At 47.8% G+C, this 19173-nt stretch overlaps 1 protein-coding gene across 11 annotated transcripts in view; it reads right to left on the reverse strand.

Annotated features, from left to right (window-relative positions):
- EIF4G3 (eukaryotic translation initiation factor 4 gamma 3) overlaps positions 1–19173 on the reverse strand; it is a 143804-nt gene that overhangs the window by 85678 nt on the left and 38953 nt on the right. For 8 of the 11 annotated variants that reach the window (XR_005953751.1, XM_041419429.1, XM_041419427.1 and 5 more), the window contains exons 2-3: positions 15101–15176; positions 6979–7122 (exon numbers count right to left, since the gene is read on the reverse strand). Coding sequence is in view for 10 of the 11 variants with exons in the window: in XM_041419429.1 (XP_041275363.1) it covers positions 6979–7122; positions 15101–15176 (220 nt within the window). In the remaining variant the exon portion in view is untranslated. The remainder of the gene's footprint in view (positions 1–6978; positions 7123–15100; positions 15177–19173) is intronic. The other 3 variants (XM_041419432.1, XM_041419430.1, XM_041419428.1) reach the window with 2 other exon arrangements.

The following is a 19173-nucleotide window of genomic DNA, read 5'->3' on the forward strand; positions in this document are numbered from 1 at the left end:
TAATTAAAATAAATAGTGTTAATCAGCATTTGAAGCTACATTATGCCTTCCCAACTCTCCCTTCCTGCAGCTCTTACACCCAGATGCTCTCCCAAATTAGAAGACACCCATGAAGCCCAGCATCCCCACACAAAAGCCCCCTGAAGCTCAAAGGCAGTGAGACACAAGACATGTTTGATGTTTCCAGCCAGATTTGCCCAGACTTAACTTAATGAGTTAAAAAGCACAGTAATGAACCAAAAATAATGAAATACATTCTTGGAGGAAATATTCCCAGCATTATTAACCCAATCAAAAACCTCCTAATCCTATTACAAACCAGAGGGTTCAGCTGCACTTCCAGCAGGTCTTGAACACAAAGGCCAAAAGAAGATTACACTTCTGGATTTATCAGCTATTAAATAACTCACAGTTTCAAATCTCCACCTGCAGTCACATACTCCTGCAAGCTGGAATTTGCAAAATGCATTGGAAATGTGCTCGGATGAAGCCTGACCCGGATGTACAGAAGGAAGCACAAGGAAAGAAGTGAGAAGAAAAGGAGGTCAAACTGTTGACTGGTCAGAAAAAAGACCATTACTACATATTAATCTGGTTATTTAGGTAGGTTTGTTGTTCACAAAACACTATCAGGAGTTGAGTTGTTTAAATTTGCCTTATTCTCAGTATTTGGAATGGACAGCAGATCCAAGAAAGTGGAATTTTCTGCTTGGAGGAGCAGCACAAAACAGGCAACATTTTCCCTCAGTTGGTCCAGCATCAACTTCTTCATTTATACAAGGAGAGTTTAATCTTTCATTCTGTGTCTACATCATGAATAAACTCCCTGACTGACAACCATAAGAGTTATGGGATTCTGGGTGGGTTTAACCAGCAGGGAATTGGCTCCATACACAAAACAAGGAGGTTCCTACACAGGGAAGTTCTCTGGGGGAAGAGCTCCCTGCAAAGCTTAGAGATCAACTTGGATCAAGGGATCCTCAGCGATGCTCCTGAACACAGAAAATGATGGACAGGGAGTTTATCTGAATGGGACAATAAAACTGGGAGTCCCTCGTGCCCCAGGGGCACTGGAAGTTTATTACCTGATTTTATGCCAACTACTTCCTTCTAGCAAAGCACATGTGGACCCAAATAATGAGGAATCATGGATCTGGAAGGGACCCACAGGGATCAAATCCAACCCTGGCCCTGCACACACACCCCAGCAATCCCAGCCTGTCCAAACCCTCCTGCAGCTCTGGCAGCCTCAGGGCTGGGACCATTCCCTGGGGAGCCTGGGCAGTGCCCAGCACCCTCTGGGGAAGAGCCTTTCCTGATCTCCAACCTGAGAGAGCTCCAGCCCTTCCCTGGGTCCTGTCCCTGGTCACCAGAATTTGGGGAAAAATGAGTTTAATGTGTAGCAACCAGACTCCAAAGGCAGCTGCTTCCAACACGAGGAGAGAACAAGGAGTAACACTCCCCATGTCCCAGGGCACCTGACTGACCCCAGTGTACCAGTGAGGTTACAATTAAATTACATCCCTCCTTCTGTTACAATCCCTTAATAAACATCCCTTTATTAAAAGCATCTCAAATTGGGCTGCAGAAGATGGAAGCAGGGAATAAACATCATGGTTGTAACAGGATTATTCCAGCTCCTGTAGAAAGGATCCAAGATCATAAAAGAGGGGCTTGGGGATTGCCTAATAAACATGCCACAGATGGCAGGCAGACTTGCTTTCTGGCACACATTCCCAGACCTGAAGGTACTAAGGAATGTCTCCCTGCTATTACAAACTCTAATTCAACGATGGTGACATTTTTGAGGAGCAGAATGAGACCACAAAACTCTCTTCACTTCAGGCACAGAACCAGATGGTAACAAGTTTCAGCTGGTACAATCTGTTCTGGATTTAAATCAGCCACCTAAAAGTCAAGGTCTCCGTGCACTAAGACCCAGAGAATTCAGCCCTCCTGCACTTTTGTTCACTCAGGTGTATCTTGACCTTTTCAGGAGCAGGTGAGGGATGTCCACAACTACAGCAGCTCCAGAAGAAGGTCCCCATCAGTGCTGTGGGATCCTGTGCTCCCTAGGGCTCCAGCATTCCAGCCCATCCCAAGAGGCAGCCGTGGGTAGGCAGCACCAATCTGCTCAGCGCACAGCATGTTCTTAATGAGAGCTGAACTGACTACAGAGGAAATTCCTGGCAATTTGTTCCAAGTGTGGTTGCTTGATGCTTCCAAACTGTGGGCCTGGACTAAGAGAATCCCTCAGCATCCCACTGGAGCCTGCAGTTCTAAAGCTGAGGCAGAGAAAGCCAAGAGTCTTTTCCAAACCATTCACCCTCATATGCCAGAACCCACTGCACTTGTTCCTTGGGATCCTCCAAAACACCCCCAGGTCACAAGGGGGATGAAACTGCCTTCTCATGGTGCTTTAAGCTCTGCACACTGCCTCTCGAAGAGCCCTCTCCTCCTCTGTTCACTCCATGGACAGAGGGAAGCTCCTTCCTGCTGTTCCCAGCCCAGCTGCTCTGGCAGTGCTCTGTTACCCTGTTATCCCATCATCCATCAGTGTAAAGCACTGCAATGGGGCAGATTCACGTTTCAGCTGCTCTCTGTTAGGGGCTCTAGGAATGCTCTCAGCCTGCTCTGGATTCTCCATCCATCAGGGGATGGTGCCTGACTGTCAATCCAGGCCCTACCTGAGCTCTGCATAACCTGCTCTGGGAGCCACATCCAAGGAGGAGCTGCCCTGCTCCTTTTCCAATGGCTTCTCCTTTCCTCCACACACTGAGAAACGGAATTGTGTCAATCCAGCCCCTTCTGCAGCCTCAAGCCAGGAGAGGAGGCAGAGAGGCTGTGCCCCTCCTCTCCCTGTTGAAATGAGGGAAAAACACGCAAAACCCAACAGGAATATGAAATTTGATGTACTTGGGGCCACATCTGGCCATAACATCACCGCGGCAGCATGTGCTGCACATTCCCCTGCGCCAGAGCTCAGCACATTCCCGAGAGCAGCACTATGACTTCAAGGCCCTGGAATTTGGGAAGCAGAGATGCGGCCCGTTGCTGCAAAGATGGGGGTGTGGGACTGCTCCACATGGCTGCCAGGCCTCCTCACTGTGCTGCACAAACTAATCCTGAAGGGCAGCAAAGTGCCGGAGGGCGTCAGTCAGGAAAGCCTCAGAAGGTGGAGCAGGAGCTGTGCTCTTGTTTTGGCTACGTCAGATGGAAATAGTGGAGAAGGAAGAGAAAGGGCCACCCAACCACAGCACCACACAACCAGCTGTTTCTGTCTGTTTAGATAAAGCTAAAGGAAACCAAACAAAGGTACAACGTTCACTTACACCTGACTTCTCAGGTTAAATACCCCATACATTCCCTGATCCCTGGTTCCCAAACTCTCCCTTTCAGACCATTCGACACAATGCTGTCATTTCATCACACACAAACTTACAGTGAACTGCTCCAGCTCCTGGAGCTCCAGTAAGGTACAGCAATTCCTTTTATCACTTACTAGAATTCAAGATATTACTGCATCTCCCAGCCCTCGACATGCTGGGCCAGGCAGCTCTGGAGCAGCCAGGACAGTGAGGGGTCACTGGTGGAACCAAAGCATTTGTTAAACCATCTTCTCCTTCAGAGCACGCCTTCTGCCAAGGGTGAGGGTGAAGGGTTTGGAGGAGCCACACCAGGAGCAGCTGAGGGCACTTGGTGTGTTCAGCCTGGAGCAGAGGAGCCAGAGGGGAGCCCTCACTGGAGGCTGCAGCTCCTCCTGAGGGGCAGCTCTGATCCCTGCCTGTGAGCAGGGACAGGAGCCAGGGAAGGGCTGGAGCTGGGCCAGGGGGGGTTGGGTTGGAGATCAGGAAAGGCTCTTCCCCAGAGGGTGCTGGGCACTGCCCAGGCTCCCCAGGGAATGGTCCCAGCCCTGAGGCTGCCAGAGCTCCAGAAGGGTTTGGACAGAATGGCATTGTTGGGGTGTTTGTGCAGAGCCAGGGATTGGATTTGATCCCTGTGGGTCCCTTCCAGCTCATGACATTCCCTGGTTCTGTGAGATCCCCTCTTCAAGAAACCCTAAAGCCTGAGGAGATGCTGGGATCCTACCTGGGTAACAGCAAGGAGAGACTCTGTGAGCACTCAGAGCAATCTGCCCCATTGGCAGTGACACACATTCTCTCTCTGCCCAAACTCCATTTAGTACCAAACGACATCCAAAGCCTAAAACACCCAGCAGTATTTTCACTCACTACTGCCTCAAGAGCAGTCCCTACCTTGGAAAGACTCACTTTGATGAGTATTTATTAACTCAGGAGTCTGATGGAGAAATCAATGACCCTTAATCAGACTCTAATTCAAACAAAGTGGTCTTGTTCTTATCTTTTATGCACAAACACCCCCTCGCTATGTTAGACATGACTGGACAAAGGCAAAGACAACCTTTGTTCAGTGTTCAATCATCAACGCAGCATGGGTGAGTAAAATACAGTTATTCGTGGTTTATTGTTGTTAAAGGAATTAATAATAACACATTCATCTGAATTCCATGTTAGCCTGGGTCCCTTTATCTCTAAAGGGAAACAGCAGGATTTAAGATTTAAGGTGCCCAAGAATCAGACAAAATTACTCAACAATTACTCTCTCATCGCTTTCTAAAAGAAAGCAAACAAATGAAAACACGATGGAAATTCACAAACTACAAGAGGTGTGGAAATAGGAAACTTCCACTCACCTCGTTCTTAACACAAGCACCAGGGTGTTCCCTGAAGCCCAGGGGAGACAAATCACAGATGTAATGAACAGGTTAAACTTTCATCCAAATCTCCCTTTAGCTTGGGAATTTCTTACCATAACATAGAAACTCAACTCCTGACAGGGATCCAAGTGAGATACACAGAAATATATTCATCAGAATATAAATTTACCCAAATCTCTAATAGTTCAGGGGTACAGAAAACTGTCTCTGGGGCAGGTTATTCTATAAAGCTTTGATCCCCTTTCAAGCCTTACTGGTGTCCCAAGTGCAGACTCCTGCATTTTGGCTCTTCACAGAACCACAGAATGATTTGGGTTGGATCAGCTTGCCCCAACTCCCCCCCAGCCATGGGCAGGGACCAGGCTGCTCCAAGGCCTGTCCAACCTGGCATCACCACCCAAGCTCCACCCAAAGGGGAGGGTTCTTGAGGGGAGCCCCAGCACCGGCTGGGAACAGCAGGAGCTGCACTTGTGCTGCTCCACTGCTGAATGCCAGCTTGGCAGGGATCCCCTGGGAAAAGCTCTGCAGTGCCCAGCCCTCTCTGGCCCCAAAGCCCCACCTGCCTCACACCCCCACAGGGAGGTGTGCTCCTCCCTGCCCCTCAGCACACCAGGGCTGGCTCCTCACAGGGGACCCTCAGCTGCCCCCAGGGCTCTGAGGTCACTCCAGGCAGCACGGCAGGGACACAGGCTGACCCTCACTTCCAAGAGCCAGCAGAACAGGAAAGCAGCATTATCCAGCTGGCTGGAGATCTGGCACAGAGCCCACTCTCTATGGATGCACTGACTCAATGGAAAATATTAAGGGAAGAAGAGAAATCTCTTGATTACAATAGATTTAAAGAGGCTGCCCAGAATGCTCTCTTCTTCCCCTCTCCTCTGCCACATGAGTAGCTTCATGTGCTGATGAGGTTTACCAGGAAGGAATGTCTTGATCCATGACAAAAACCAGGCAGCTCTGCAACCCTGCTGTGCCCTCCCTGTTCCCTGAGCCTCAGTCCTCAGTCCAGAGCCTTTACTCCCAACAACCCTGCAGCCAGAATGCAAGAACAGCTCCAACACCACCAATGCCTGCCAGACACTGCAGCCTCTAACATCCCACCCAGGAGGATGAGCATCTGCACATTCCCAGACACAACCAGAAGTTTCACTTTCCCCACCATGTCCTATCTAGAATGTGCATCATTCAGGTGAAGTGTTCCTTCCATGACCTGTTTCCAGGCATCTCCTGCTCTGGGAGGTCAGCTGCAGTTTAATGTTTCAGAGGCTGGCAGGGGCATGGATCCACCTGAGGCTCTCCCCATCACCTCCCCATTCCCAACCCACCCTCAGCCTCTCATCCTGCTCCCCTTCCTCAGAGCAAACCCACTCTCCTTAACAACTGACCTGCTCAGGCCTTCCTGCTTGATCCACACAAGTATAAATTCATCAAGAGCAGAGGGAACACCAGGCTTTCCTCTAGCTCACACCTCATTCCTTTACAAATCCCACTTTCCCCATCCCAGTATCTTTTATCTCCCTTTTTTTCTCAGCCCATTACCTGCCTCTTTTGCCCCCTCCTTTTTCAGATAAGCCTCTCCACACTGAAGTCAGCCCTGCAGAATATTTATCTACTAGAGGCTACAAAGAGACAATTTATTCCACATATCTCACGAAACTCTATTTCTCCATTCTTATTATAACTCCCATTTACCTCCCATTCTGGACTTTTCTGTAACCAGCCCTTTGTCTCATCTCTTTTATGAGAAATAATTTGTGCAACTCGTTTTCCTGACCCATTTCTTAGAATTACAGAACTGCACCATCTTGTACAAAACTGCACCATCTTGATTTCCCCTCGGAAAATCCCTGAGACAGGACATAGGGCACTTTTAGGGTGTTTAACCTGGAAGTCAGGTCGTGCCTCAAACTGCCTGATCCAACAGCAAAACACATTCCTCCTCATCCACGATCATCTTCTCTAATTTTTCAAGTTGCTTTTAGTTTCTGTTACAGACTCCAGGAGGAACTAGTGCCTAATAAACTTGCATTTAATTTATAAATACCAATTAATGGTATTGGTTTGTTAATCTAAGTGCTGCTGATAGGTCACTGCAAGGTTCAAGCCACACCCTTTATTCACCTTGTTTCTACACTGGTCACAAACAACACAAGTCAGTTCCTTGATGAGCAGAGAAGCTGAGAATGGGATAGGAGGGAAAGGGGAGGCTGGGAATGCTCTGCTCCAACGCCAGGTCTTACCTGTGAGAGCCCAGGGGACGATGCATGTCCCGGTGGCGTTGCAGCAAGATTTGGGTGTCCCTTATTTATTTCATGTGCAGTGTAAGGGGATGGGGCAGGAGGACCCGGTTGTCTTGCTACTTGTGTTACCTGTGTGGAGATAAACTGTTAGTAAAACATTACATTAGTAATCAGTCTGCTGAGACTCCATTGTACATATCTAGAGAGACAAAATAATATATACTTATCTAAGTGAAACACTGCACAAGTCATTTAACTATTTATGCGATTCAGGAAAATGTGGAAGGACCAAAAAATCAGAGCACCAGATGCAGTCACTGGTGGAAATGTGTGGGATCCCTCTGCCTTCAGGCCTGGGACCTTCTGATCCCTCCATGAGAAGCCATATCAAAAAATATTGGGATTTTGTAAGGGGATACACATTACCAGCAACAAACTAAGAGGGAAATTTGCATATTCCCCTCCAAAAAGGAAAAATAAAAGACCGCAGAGAGGGCATGGTATTGGCAGGGCTTGCCACAAGCAAAAAATCAAACAGCAAAGCAAATCTTGTGTATGTTTATCTCCTTTCTCAACTTCTATTAAAAATGCTCAACAAAACACATTAAGCAAAATATTAGAAAAATGGTTTCATGGCACACAAATATTTGCTCCATTGTACTATCTCTGCTATGGAATTGTTTTAAATATATTTTAGAGAGTGGCTATAATAAAAAAAAAGGGGGAGTCAAAGGCAAAAAAGAGTCACACAACTATTGGGTGACACCTCCAGCTGCTCAACATAATTAAATGTTGGCAGGTTGGGTTAAAACACACGTTACTGAAATTCAGCATTTGCGTCTCACTGACCTTTTCTCATTTATTTATTTGCTGAAAAGCACTACTTAATAATGGAATGGCTTGGGTTGGAAGGGACCTTAAATCCATCCAGTGCCACCCTGCTATAGCAGGGACACCTTCCACTGTCCCAGGCTGCTCCAAGCCCTGTCCAGCCTGGCCTTGGACATCTCCAGGGATGCAGGGGCAGCCACAGCTGCTCTGGGCACCCTGTGCCAGGGCCTGCCCACCTCAGGGAAGGATTAATCCCAATATCCCATCTAACATTCCCCAGTCTGAGCTAAAGGCACCTGAAGCCCACACAGATCACTGGCACTGCACAGGCCAACATGTGCATAAATGTCCCCAGCAGGGTAAAGAAGGCAGAAGGAAATTCCTGGCTCCTTTAATGGAGTATTAGCTCCAAGCTCCAAGAGAGCAGAAGTCACGGAGTTCACCATTTAAGTGCTTTTTCCAAGTCACTTTATTGCACCCAGAGTGTCCACGCCTGTCCTTACAGCTCCTAAACCACCACAGCAGCTGCGCCAGCCCCGAAATCCCAGGAAATCACAACATGCAACAGCTCCAGGGCTTGGGAATGGGCCAGGAGCCTTCACTGTGGGAAGATTTACAGCCCCTGAGTGCTCATCAGAGGAAAGGGTGGGTCAGTCACAGAACCTCATCCTGTGTCCCCAACTGGATCCTTCCCTTCGCCAGGGATGAATCATCTCTTTTTCGGGCTGATCTCTCTTGGCAGGTGTGCGCACGCAGCCTCGGCTGGATCACAGCCAGCCTCACACAGAGCTCCATAAAACTTTCCACAGCCCATCCCCGAGAAAATGAAAGTCTGTCCCATGACTCCTGTGTCAACCCTGAGCGAGCTGTCATGTCAGTCATGCAGCACTCGGTGCTTAGAAGTGACTATGGATTGTGATGGATATCAAATAATGCAGTCAGGAGGGGGAGGAAGCACAGGAACCCAAACCAGAAGGAATTAATTTCTATCCCCAGTGGCTGTGCCCATGCTCCTCACCACAATTCTCCTCAAATGGCACTTGGGGAAAACAGAGGTTATTTTGTGCCAGCTGTGGGACTTAAACCACTGCCAGTTTTCACCTCCCTACTGTCAGCAGTGCAAACACTGCTCCAGCTAAGGCTGGAGCCATCCAAAATTCTCTCATCCAACAGCAGCCAAGTCCACACAGGGCTTTGACAATAGGGACAGGAGCGCTACCAATAACCCAGGTCACTGTGAGCACCCAGCAATCCTCCTCCTCCTCAGAAATTACAACATGCAAGTAGAATTGTGGAACAGAATCCCAGAATCACAAAGGCTGGAAAGCCCTCCAATATCATCTAGTTCAACCATAAACCCAGCACTGCCAGGTCCACCCCTAAACCACATTCCCAAGTGCCACATCCCCACACCTTCTAAACACTTCCAGGGACGGTGGCTCCAGCACTGCCTTGGGGAAAATAAACTAAGCTGCACGTTACTGAAAGACACCAAGAAATGCTCTCATGATTGGATCTGAAATCTGGAAGCTGAACTGAGAGGAAAACTGCAGCTGCTTGAATGAGTCCATGAGATACCCTAGTGCAGTGCAGCAGACACATGGCAGACACAGGTCTGGACCTACTAAAATTGGCTTGAATACCTAATAAAGGCAGCAGAACAATTATTTAACAAAAATTGTACCAGCTTGATAGCTTGGCAACAGCAAACATGGAGAGTATCCTGTAGGAGCATACCACTGATTTTCCAGGACCTCCTAAGTTTAGCCAAGTCTAGCTCAGAGCACCCAAACCAAGGACTGGTGTCTGTTCCAGAAGGAAAAGCACAGAGAGCCTTTCTCAGCAGCTACAGCAATGTTGGTGCTTCCACACCTTCCTCTTCCTACAACAAATTATTTACAAATAAACTGGATTATAAGACACTGATTTTAATGTAAACAGGTAGACAAACTTGCTGAATTTGTGTGGTTTTTTCCAGTAACTTTTAACAAAGGTAATAGGTAGAGACTGTCTAAGCTCATCTCTCCTGAGGTCCCTGCCCCCACAGAGCCCAGGGTGTGCTTTGTTGTTTCTTAAATGGTCTGAGATGACTATGGAAGCAAATATCCTCCTTAAATCTATAGGTTAAGTTGTTCTCCTAAAAACTGATGTACAAAATTACGTATTAATTTGCTAGGGCATCACCTTCTATTTTCCCTGAGTAGCAAGAGCTAATTTTAGTTTTCCAGAAGCCTTAATCCTGTATTTTAAAGGAAAAATATAATGAAATACAAAATAAAAACTCAGTCTGGAATTCTTGCTTTTCTTTCTGAGATCTTTTACACTTTTGGGTTTAGCATCTCATACAGATTTGGATTACTCTTTACCCCACCCAAGTCCCTGGTTTCCCTGTGGCTGTCCCATCACTGAAGTGTCCAAGGCTAGGTTGGACAGGGCTTGGAGCACCCTGGGATAGTGGAAGGTGTCCCTGCCATGGCAGGGGGTGGCACTGGATGGGCTTAAAGGACCCTTCCAACCCAAACCATTCCATGATTCTAGGCTGGAGCAGGATGAGGCACTGCGCTTCCCTCCTGCACATTCCACAGGCTCCGCGCAGCCGGGCAGGGAGCGCTCGGCCTCCTGACCCAAATCCCTCCTTTGAGCACAGGGTGGCTGGAGCAGCTAATCCTCCCTAATCCCATTTCTACAGGATTCTCTTCAGTGCAGGAAGATCCCTTCAAAGGACACAAATCATGGAACCTCTGCTGGGTGTGAAACACTCAGGGGGACCCATGGGCACCCCAGGACAGAAAACCACCAAACACCCCAAGAGCGAATGACAGCCAATCCTTAGTCCTTGAAAATCTGGGACAAGGGGGCTCTTCAGCACCTCACTGCCCCATGACCTCCTTTGCCCCCAGCTGGTGTGAGCTGGGCACCCTGACAGGACATGGTACCAGCTCCAAAGGCACATGAGGACAGCAACTAATGAGTGCCTTCAAGGAGTGTTGGATCCAGCCCCGCCACAGGGACCCTGCTCCGGGCTGCACCTGACCAGGTGACTTCTCCCCACACAAACACACCTTGTCAACACTCACTACAAATCAGTTTTCACCCAGAAGTCATTCACAGAAGCACAGAATGGTTTGGGTTGGAAGGGATCTTTAAACTCATCCCATTCCATGGGCAGGAGCACCTTCCACTGGACCAGATTGCTCAGGGCCTCAGCGCTGCACTTCAGCTCATGAGAGTTTATCCCAGAGTAGTTTTGGTCCAAGCTTCAGCACTTCCAATCACAACATGCTACTAAAGCAGTTACAAACCTCCACCACAACCTGCCAAAACCAGTTATTTGTGCAAAGACAGGATGTCCATGAGCACCATCATTCTTCTTATCCAATTCCAGGGCTGTGCCTCGTGCTGAATCTGAAGAGCGTGTCTGCTTCTCCTCATTAATCTCATTTTCCATAGATTCAGCCCCATTTCCCTGGCCACAGGACAGGGTGCCTGGTGGGATTTACACTCACCTTCTGTGCAGTTCCCTTCCTGTTAGACGTCTACATCTTTCAAAAAACTCCAACCCAAAAAACTCTGTTGAATATATTTCTTTGAAATAATTTACAACAGAAACAGAATTTCATTCTTATGCCCCTTCTAAACTCTGCAGGTTTTGGATCTTTCAGAGGCCACACAAGTCATCACCCTCATTTCTTGCAGTATAGAGGATTTGGAAACACCAGGCAAGAAGTAGTTTACAGGACAACCCCCAAACCTTTATGTCCAAAAGTAGCTCTGCAGTAGAGCATTCTCCGTTACTGATGAGGGAAAATTATTACAAGGTTAGTTCATGGAAATAAATTTTTCTAACTGTGGCTTCCTTTGAATAATTTTACTGCTGGATTTATTTATTAAAAAACCCAAACCAACAACCCATCCAGTATAACATAACACAATAAATAAATAAAGATGACTTACAATGAATTTAGGTGGGTTTGGTTTTAATACCAGTATGATTTCCTTGATAAAGAGGTTCTACCAAAGCCTTGTTGCGAATTTTGAGCATCTCCAAGTTCTCAGACAAACTTCATCCCACTTGGCCTCTTCCTCACCTCCTACCACTGTCCTACAGGAAAATTTGTCCCTCAGATTTGGTTTTATTATTGGGGCTCATAGTGGAAGCCACATGACTTTCCATTCCCATTTTTGTAGCTGTGGGGAAAAAAAAGAGCTCTGGAATGTGCAACCAAGGTCCTGATAATGCGTGTGGAAAGGCACAGAAAGGATAATTGAATTATTTTTTCTCTTTATCTGACTAAAAATTGGGGGTTCATCTGTGGGCTGTCCATATCTCAAGTGATTTCTGCTCCCACCCCACGCACGATGTACGGGAACAACACGGGGGCAGCTCAGAGTCACCACGTGGTGCTTAGGGACCCCAGAACTCTTCCCACACCAGCCATGCTCTGGAAGAACACATCTCTGGAAGTGATGATCCATAATCCACGTGGGATCCCACAGAGAATGTGCAAGTAAATAAAATGCTGATGGGAAAAAGCGGCCCCTGGGTACTGAGGATGCACTTGAAGGTTGGACTTGAAGATCTTGGAGGCCTTTTCCAACCTTCAAGATTCTGTGATCTCTTCAAAATGCCTGTTTAATGCAAACCCAGCCCTCAAACACATGGTGCTGTTCTTTGTGTAACAAACCACTGAGACCTTTCATGAATGAATTTGTCAAGGCACTCCCATCATGTGCTTTTTCCATCCCAATTCATTTTTCCCTGGACTCCCTCTGAATCTGAAATCTGCCTGGGGCTTCAAATGGAAGCCTGAAAAGAACCCAGCCGAGAAATTTCTCTCCTTTCCCCAAAACATGAAATTTTCTCTCAAACTTTTGCATTCTCAGATCCTGGAACTGAGATATTTCCAGCCCTGTCTTCTATTCCTGTAACATAGCAAGAAGTGATATTTTTCTACACTGAAAAGCTATTTTAGGTCATTCTTCACAGTTACTTTTCTATTTTACATTAATTTAAATTTTTACAGTCATATTTTCCCCACAGGCATCTGCCTTATATCTTGGGAGGAAAAAAATGAAAAAAACCCCCATTCTTTAAAGGACTTCAGATATTTTTAAGTGTTTTTAAGTGTTGTATGGGGTATATAAAAGATAATACAAACTGAATTATTTATTATAAGTGTTTGTACATTTATGTTCACAGAATGGTTTGGGCTGGAAGGGACCTTAAAAGCTCATCTTGTTCCATGGCCGAGACACCTTCCACTATCCCAGGCTGCTCCAAGCCCTGTCCAGGCTGGCCTTGGACACTGCCAGGGATCCAGGAGCAGCCACAGCTTCTCTGAGCACCCTGTGCCAGGGCCTGTCCACCCTCCCAGGGAAGGATTTCTTCAGAATTTGTTCCTCTGGTTTTGCTTTTCTGCACCCAAATATTTCTATGTCAGGTATTGAGAACGGAGGGTGCCCAAATCCTGCAGTTCAGGTTTGTTGATTCACTGCAGTCAGCACCTCAAACCTCAGAACTTCAGCCTTTGCCAGAGCTGCATATCACCCATTCCAACTCACCTGGATGGGAACCCACGGCTCCCTGGCCACCAGACCACCCATGGCTACAGCTGTGTCCTTCTGCCCCTACAGCCACCCGAGCTGCTGCATTTCTGGGACCAACGGGCACCTGGCAGCAGCACTTTTACCCTTAATCCTGCCCAGAGCCCAGCTTAGCACCCCCGACAGCCCCAGCAGAGGAGGCATCAAAAACTCCTGTGCAACCCAAAAAAGGGAAGGGCTAAATATCATCATTATCATTGAACCACCATGGAATGGTTTGGGTTGGGAGGGACTTGAATCCTCCTCATCCTGTTCCACCCCTGCCATGGCAGGGACACCTTCCACTGTCCCAGGCTGCTCCAAACCCTGCCCAGCCTGGCCTTGGACAGTGCCAGGGATCCAGGGGCAGCCACAGCTGCTCTGGGCAAGAGATGCTCCAGCCCCAGGTGCCCCCAGGGAGCCAGAGCCAAGAACCCCATCCCCAGTCACTCCTGCAAACAGAAAAGGAGAAGACCTTGCACAGCAGCTTATGTTTTTCTATAAGCAGCTTATGTTTCTGCATAAAATGTAGTGAATTTATCCCATCTACAGCTTTTCTTCCTGTTTTCCAAATAATTAAAAGAGCAGCTTAAAAGCAGGGTTTTTTGGCATTAAAAATATTTGCACTATCCCAACCAGAAAAGCAAAATATGACTTTCCCAGGGCTGTGCTGATTTAGCAAAGCTTATAAATAACCCTGGGCTTCCAGCTATTGCCATTGCAAAAAAAGAAATAGATAAAAGGAAAAGACTATCATGTTCACAAATAAACATCACTGTTTCTAAGCTAAATTTCTACAATAATCAATATTCTACATTAGCAATCATCTAGGACAGCAAGACAAAGGCACCTATCCCAAATATTCTATTTACTATCAAAATATTTCTTCCTCTGTGCAATGGAATGTTTCACGTGAAAACAAATATTTCTTGATTATTTTTCTCATAAAAAGGTATTAGAAATGTGAAGCCACTAGTACACAAAAAAATCAGTCTGTGAGATTGCAGGGGACAGGAAAGAGATGGAGCCACCCAAGTGAAAATATGGCCAAAATACTGTCATTCCAGTGACACCCTCCCACTGGGAGAGTGGGAAAACCCACTCTCCAATATGCTGAATAAAACTAGAGGCACTTAAAAATAGCAGTGGACCCACAAGTCTTTCAAAGATTTCTCCCTTTCTTGCTCCTATGCAATTAGAAAGGTTCTTCATAAAATCACAGAGTTATTAAGGTTGGAAAATACCTCCAAAATCAAGCCCAACGTTCCACCAATATCCCAGAACCCACCCGAGCCCTGTCCCCAGGTGCCACATCCACACATCTTCCGAACACTTTAAGGGATGTGACTCCACCACTGCTCTGGGCAGCCTGTGCCAATGTCTGACCACGCTTTCAGCAAAGAGATTTTCCCAACATCCAGCGGGAGAGGCTCACACGGCACAACTTGAGGCTGTGTCCCCTTGTCCTGTCCTTGTTCCCCGGGAGCAGAGCCCGACTTGCCCCTGGCTGCACTCTCCTGTCAGGGAGCTGTGGAGAGCCAGAGGGTCCTCCCTTCTTTTCCTACTCACATGCCACCTAAAGAGTCTTTTTGAGCACCATTTATTTCAGAGGCAAAAGGAAGCTGCATTTTCTCCCGTGTCTGACTCGTGGCTGCCCTGGGCTCTGCCCAGCCCCGAGCCCCGCGCCGCCCCCGCCCCGGATACTCACAGTGCTGTACACAGCCGAGACGGTCGGAGTGAAGATCCGATCCTCCAGGGGCTGCTGGACAGGACCTCGGGGGATTCTGAAACACAGCCAGTCAAGGAAAGCAGCGTGGAAGGCAGGGCCGTGCCTGGGGACCCCGCCAGGGACACCCCAGCCCGGACCCACAGCCCGGCAGCTCCGACCCCTGGGATCTGCTGGGCTCCAGGGGCAGCTGTCCCACCCTAGGAACGAGGGAACCAACGCAAACTCGTCTCCGAATAATCCACAAAACCTTGGGCCCCCAGCTGTGCTTCTGTTTGCGAGGGAAAGAGCCCCGGAGGCAGAAGCCCTCGGCGTTCAGCGCAAAGCCTGCGGGTCAGCAGGGCACTGCCGGACAATGGCAGCTCCTGTTCTGCCAACCACGCAGCAATCCTGCTGGAATTGTTTCCTTGTTCGCCTCTCTTCACCCAGTGACTCCCTTCCTCATCCGCCCACCAAGAGAAAGGGCTGGCAGAGGGATGGGAGGTTTTGAGAAGCTGCTGCAGGGTGACTTAAAGGCAAATTACAAGGGTTTTCTTAATTGTAAAGGTATTGTGGAAATCTAAGGAGGGGGGAAAAAGGGAAAAAACGAAAAGGGAAAAAACCTATGCACAAAAAAACTAGGCACAAAACCCCCACAACAGAATCTGGTTTATTTGTGGAATAAAACGGGGGGATGCAGGGATCCAAAAGACTAAAAAAGTCTGACTTGGGTAAAACCTTGTGGCCTCACACAGACCTAGACAATACCCAGTGCCCCCTGTCATAAAAAAGGCACTTGCTGAAAAATTTTCCTAAATGCCATAATCGATTTTCACCTTTTTGCTGTTTATATTTTACACACCAAAATTTCATGGAAAATGAGAACAGCTGGAATGACTGAGGTTCTTGTACATATGGAAGAACACAGACCTCACTTGTTAACATACTTAAAAAAAATAGTCATTAAAACACTTCTTAATTTTATTCTAACAAGGAAAAACACATTGCTAAGTTAAATTCTGAGCTCAGATTAGTTTGAATCAAGATTTCAAGAGACTCTGCACCCCAAGTTTGATCCCCAGATTAATGCTGCTGCCCAAAGCTTTGCAGGGACCATCACCACAGTGACAGCACAGACCCTGCCAGCGCTGACACAACTCAACAGCCACCCCAAGCTCCACAACCCCAACCATTCCCCTTAAAATGGACCAAATGTTAAGGCTGAAGTAAGGACTGCTCAGACACAACCTGCTCTGCCCCTGCCCACTGCTCACAGCACGTCCCAGCTGGGTCAGCTCCTCCTCCAGCAGCACTGAGATTCACAGCATCAGACACACACAGACAGAGTTAAATTTACAACCTGCTCTGCTCTGCCTCTGAACTTGTCACTAAAAAGCTCCTCCTCACCAAAGACGCTCAGAAGTTGCCCTAAAACGTCTCTGTTTTGTTATATAGTCAGTGTTTGAGCACCAAACACAGTAAAAATCTGCTTGATGGGATTAGGCTGGGAAGAGCCCAGCCCTGACCTTCACAACACCTTTGCAGGGAGGCCCCGGCCTGTCACCGTGGCAGGTGACAGGGGACAGCCCAGGGCCACCTCCAGGGCAGGAGAACCAGGAAGAGGATCTGGTCCCACTGGTGCCCAGGCTGGTGCTCATTCACCCTACATCTCTTTTTGCCTTTTTTTAATGATGGCAAGAATTCGTTAGCAGGGTCTAAAGCTCATCTGTACTTAGCTCATCTGCCAGCTCAGGCCCAAGTGGTGTCAGTGGATAAACAGAGAGGTTTTTAACAACCAAATGAGATTTAAAACTCTGACTCAGCCAAACAACAGTAAGATTTGTCACAAACTTCAACAGAGTCACTCCCAGCCTTCATCCCAAGGATCTTGCATTCACCCCCAAATTTTGGAAAACAACAACAAAAAAGCCAAGATCTGGGACAGAAGGATTAAAAGCACACTGGAAGATGGAATGGAAACTCAAATTTCCTGCTGTAGCACCACTCCCTCTGCCCAAGAGCATCCCTATGACAGGGATGACAGCCCGAGGCCCAGGATGGAGCTGCCCCCCTTGTGTCATAGCTGAGATTTCCCTCCTCCAGGCACTCCTGACAATTCACTGAAGCAATCTCTGCTTCAAAAAGGATCATTCCTGAGTTTGGAAAAACAGTTTCATCCCTGACAAGGTTGGGATTTATTTTCTTATTTTAGAACTTATATAAGTCAGGAGGAAATAATCTCCTTTGAGCAGAGCAACTGTTCTTTTTGCACCCAGGAAGAGCTGCCTGAAGGAAGGAGCAGTTTAGATGGATTTGCAGAGTTTGGAGTCACTAATATCTCTCCAAGGAAGGGATGACACTCATCAGATCCAGAAGAAACCTTTTAAGTCCTTTTTTCAAAAGGATTTGACCTGGACACAAGACTGACAGCAACAAAATGCCTCAAATTCCACTAAGCCTTAATGAAATAATGGTTGGAGAAAGTGATTATTTCCAGCATCCAACTTGTGGCATCCACAGACCGACTCTCTGCAAAGAAGTTGGGCAGGTGGGGCTGGACTAGTGGAGAGATTCCAGCTTCCCTGAAAGGAGCTGGGCAAGTGGAAAGGCTCCTGGTTCCCACCAAGCCTCTTGGAGCTTATTCCTGCTCCCCAGTGGAAATCACCACCTTCCCTCTCCCTCCACCTGCCAAAGGAGCCTGCCCTGGGATAACAGCTGCTGCTACCGGGGGAGAAGTGAGCCAGGGTGACAGCAAAGTCCATCACGACTTGTGCTGACGAGGCTCTTCTAGGAAAGGGTTAAGTGACAGCATGGGTACTCCACCAAGGGAGGTGAACAGTTCAGGGCAGGCAGGTGGGAAGCAGAACCTCATCCAGCAGCATCATTCCATCCACATGCACATCCACACCCACACCAGGGCACTCATTCATCTGCTCTCACACGCAGATTTTGGTGCCACTGGGGCTGCACATCTCAAAATGCAGCACAAGCCTTGGGATCACTGCTTTCAGGCTGCCCCAGCACAGCCAAGCAAGTGCAGGAGTGAGAGTGCAGCCAGCCCAGCCTCGCTGCAGTGCTGGACTCACCACAGCCAGGAACACCAGGATGCCCTGAGTAATTCAGGCAGCTCCTTTGTGTCACTGCCCTGCCGTGCTGAGATCCAATTCAGGAGCACCCTGTGCCCTCTCTCTTCCTCCCCCTCCTCCTCCCCTATATCCTGCCACCCACATCACTGATTTGGGCAACTATGCTCTGAAACCATCCAGGAGGGTGGGAAGGGAGAGGGAGCAGGGGAAAAGCAAAGAAAATCCAAATCTCACATAGTTTTCACAGCTCCTTCCCCAGGGAGAAAAGATGAGGAGAGCAAAGAAGCAGAAGAGCAGGAGTAAGGAGACCCTGTTAAATCCAAGAAGAACCTCTTAAAGCACCAGCAGTTGGTAAAGTGGAACTGCAACCTCTGCTTTACTTGTGTCAGGCTGAACAACTAACTCCTCAGAGCTCTCCCTGCTCCATCAGCATCATGCCAGGATCTGGGAGAAGGATGACAACCCTGGCAGTACCAGTGCTGGATTCTCCTTGTCGCTGTTCAGGGCTCATTAACTCATGAAATATATATCTAAAATCTCACCTAAGTGAGATACTTCTGGCAGATTCATAAATGCAGGCACAGATGCAATGGGTGTTCCACCCAGTCCCCATCTGGCTGCAGCAGTGATTACAAGCTGGGGAATTTCGGGAGCTATTACAGACCCAGTGGGAGAAGGAATGCTGGCTGGAAACCACACTGAATTTTTCTGGAAACCAAATATCTCCCTAAGAAGGGGAGGATCTCTGTTAATTAGACAGCCATGGCCACACTGTGAGGAGAGGGGAATATGTGACTGCTCTGTAAAGTGATTAAGTAAAAAAAATCCAGCCTGGAGCTGCTGGAGCAATCAGTGACACTGCCAAATGCTGAGTGAAATGACAGTCAGCAGGAATTTCTAGCAGAAATCTCCTCCTCCTATCACATTTCTCTGCTTGTTCTAATCATACTACAGAACTGCGATTCTGCGAGATTTCTGTGTGCTGTTACA

Source organism: Onychostruthus taczanowskii, unplaced genomic scaffold, assembly GCF_017590055.1.
Source record: "Onychostruthus taczanowskii isolate IOZ18803 unplaced genomic scaffold, ASM1759005v1 scaffold61, whole genome shotgun sequence".
NCBI classification, from domain to species: domain Eukaryota; kingdom Metazoa; phylum Chordata; class Aves; order Passeriformes; family Passeridae; genus Onychostruthus; species Onychostruthus taczanowskii.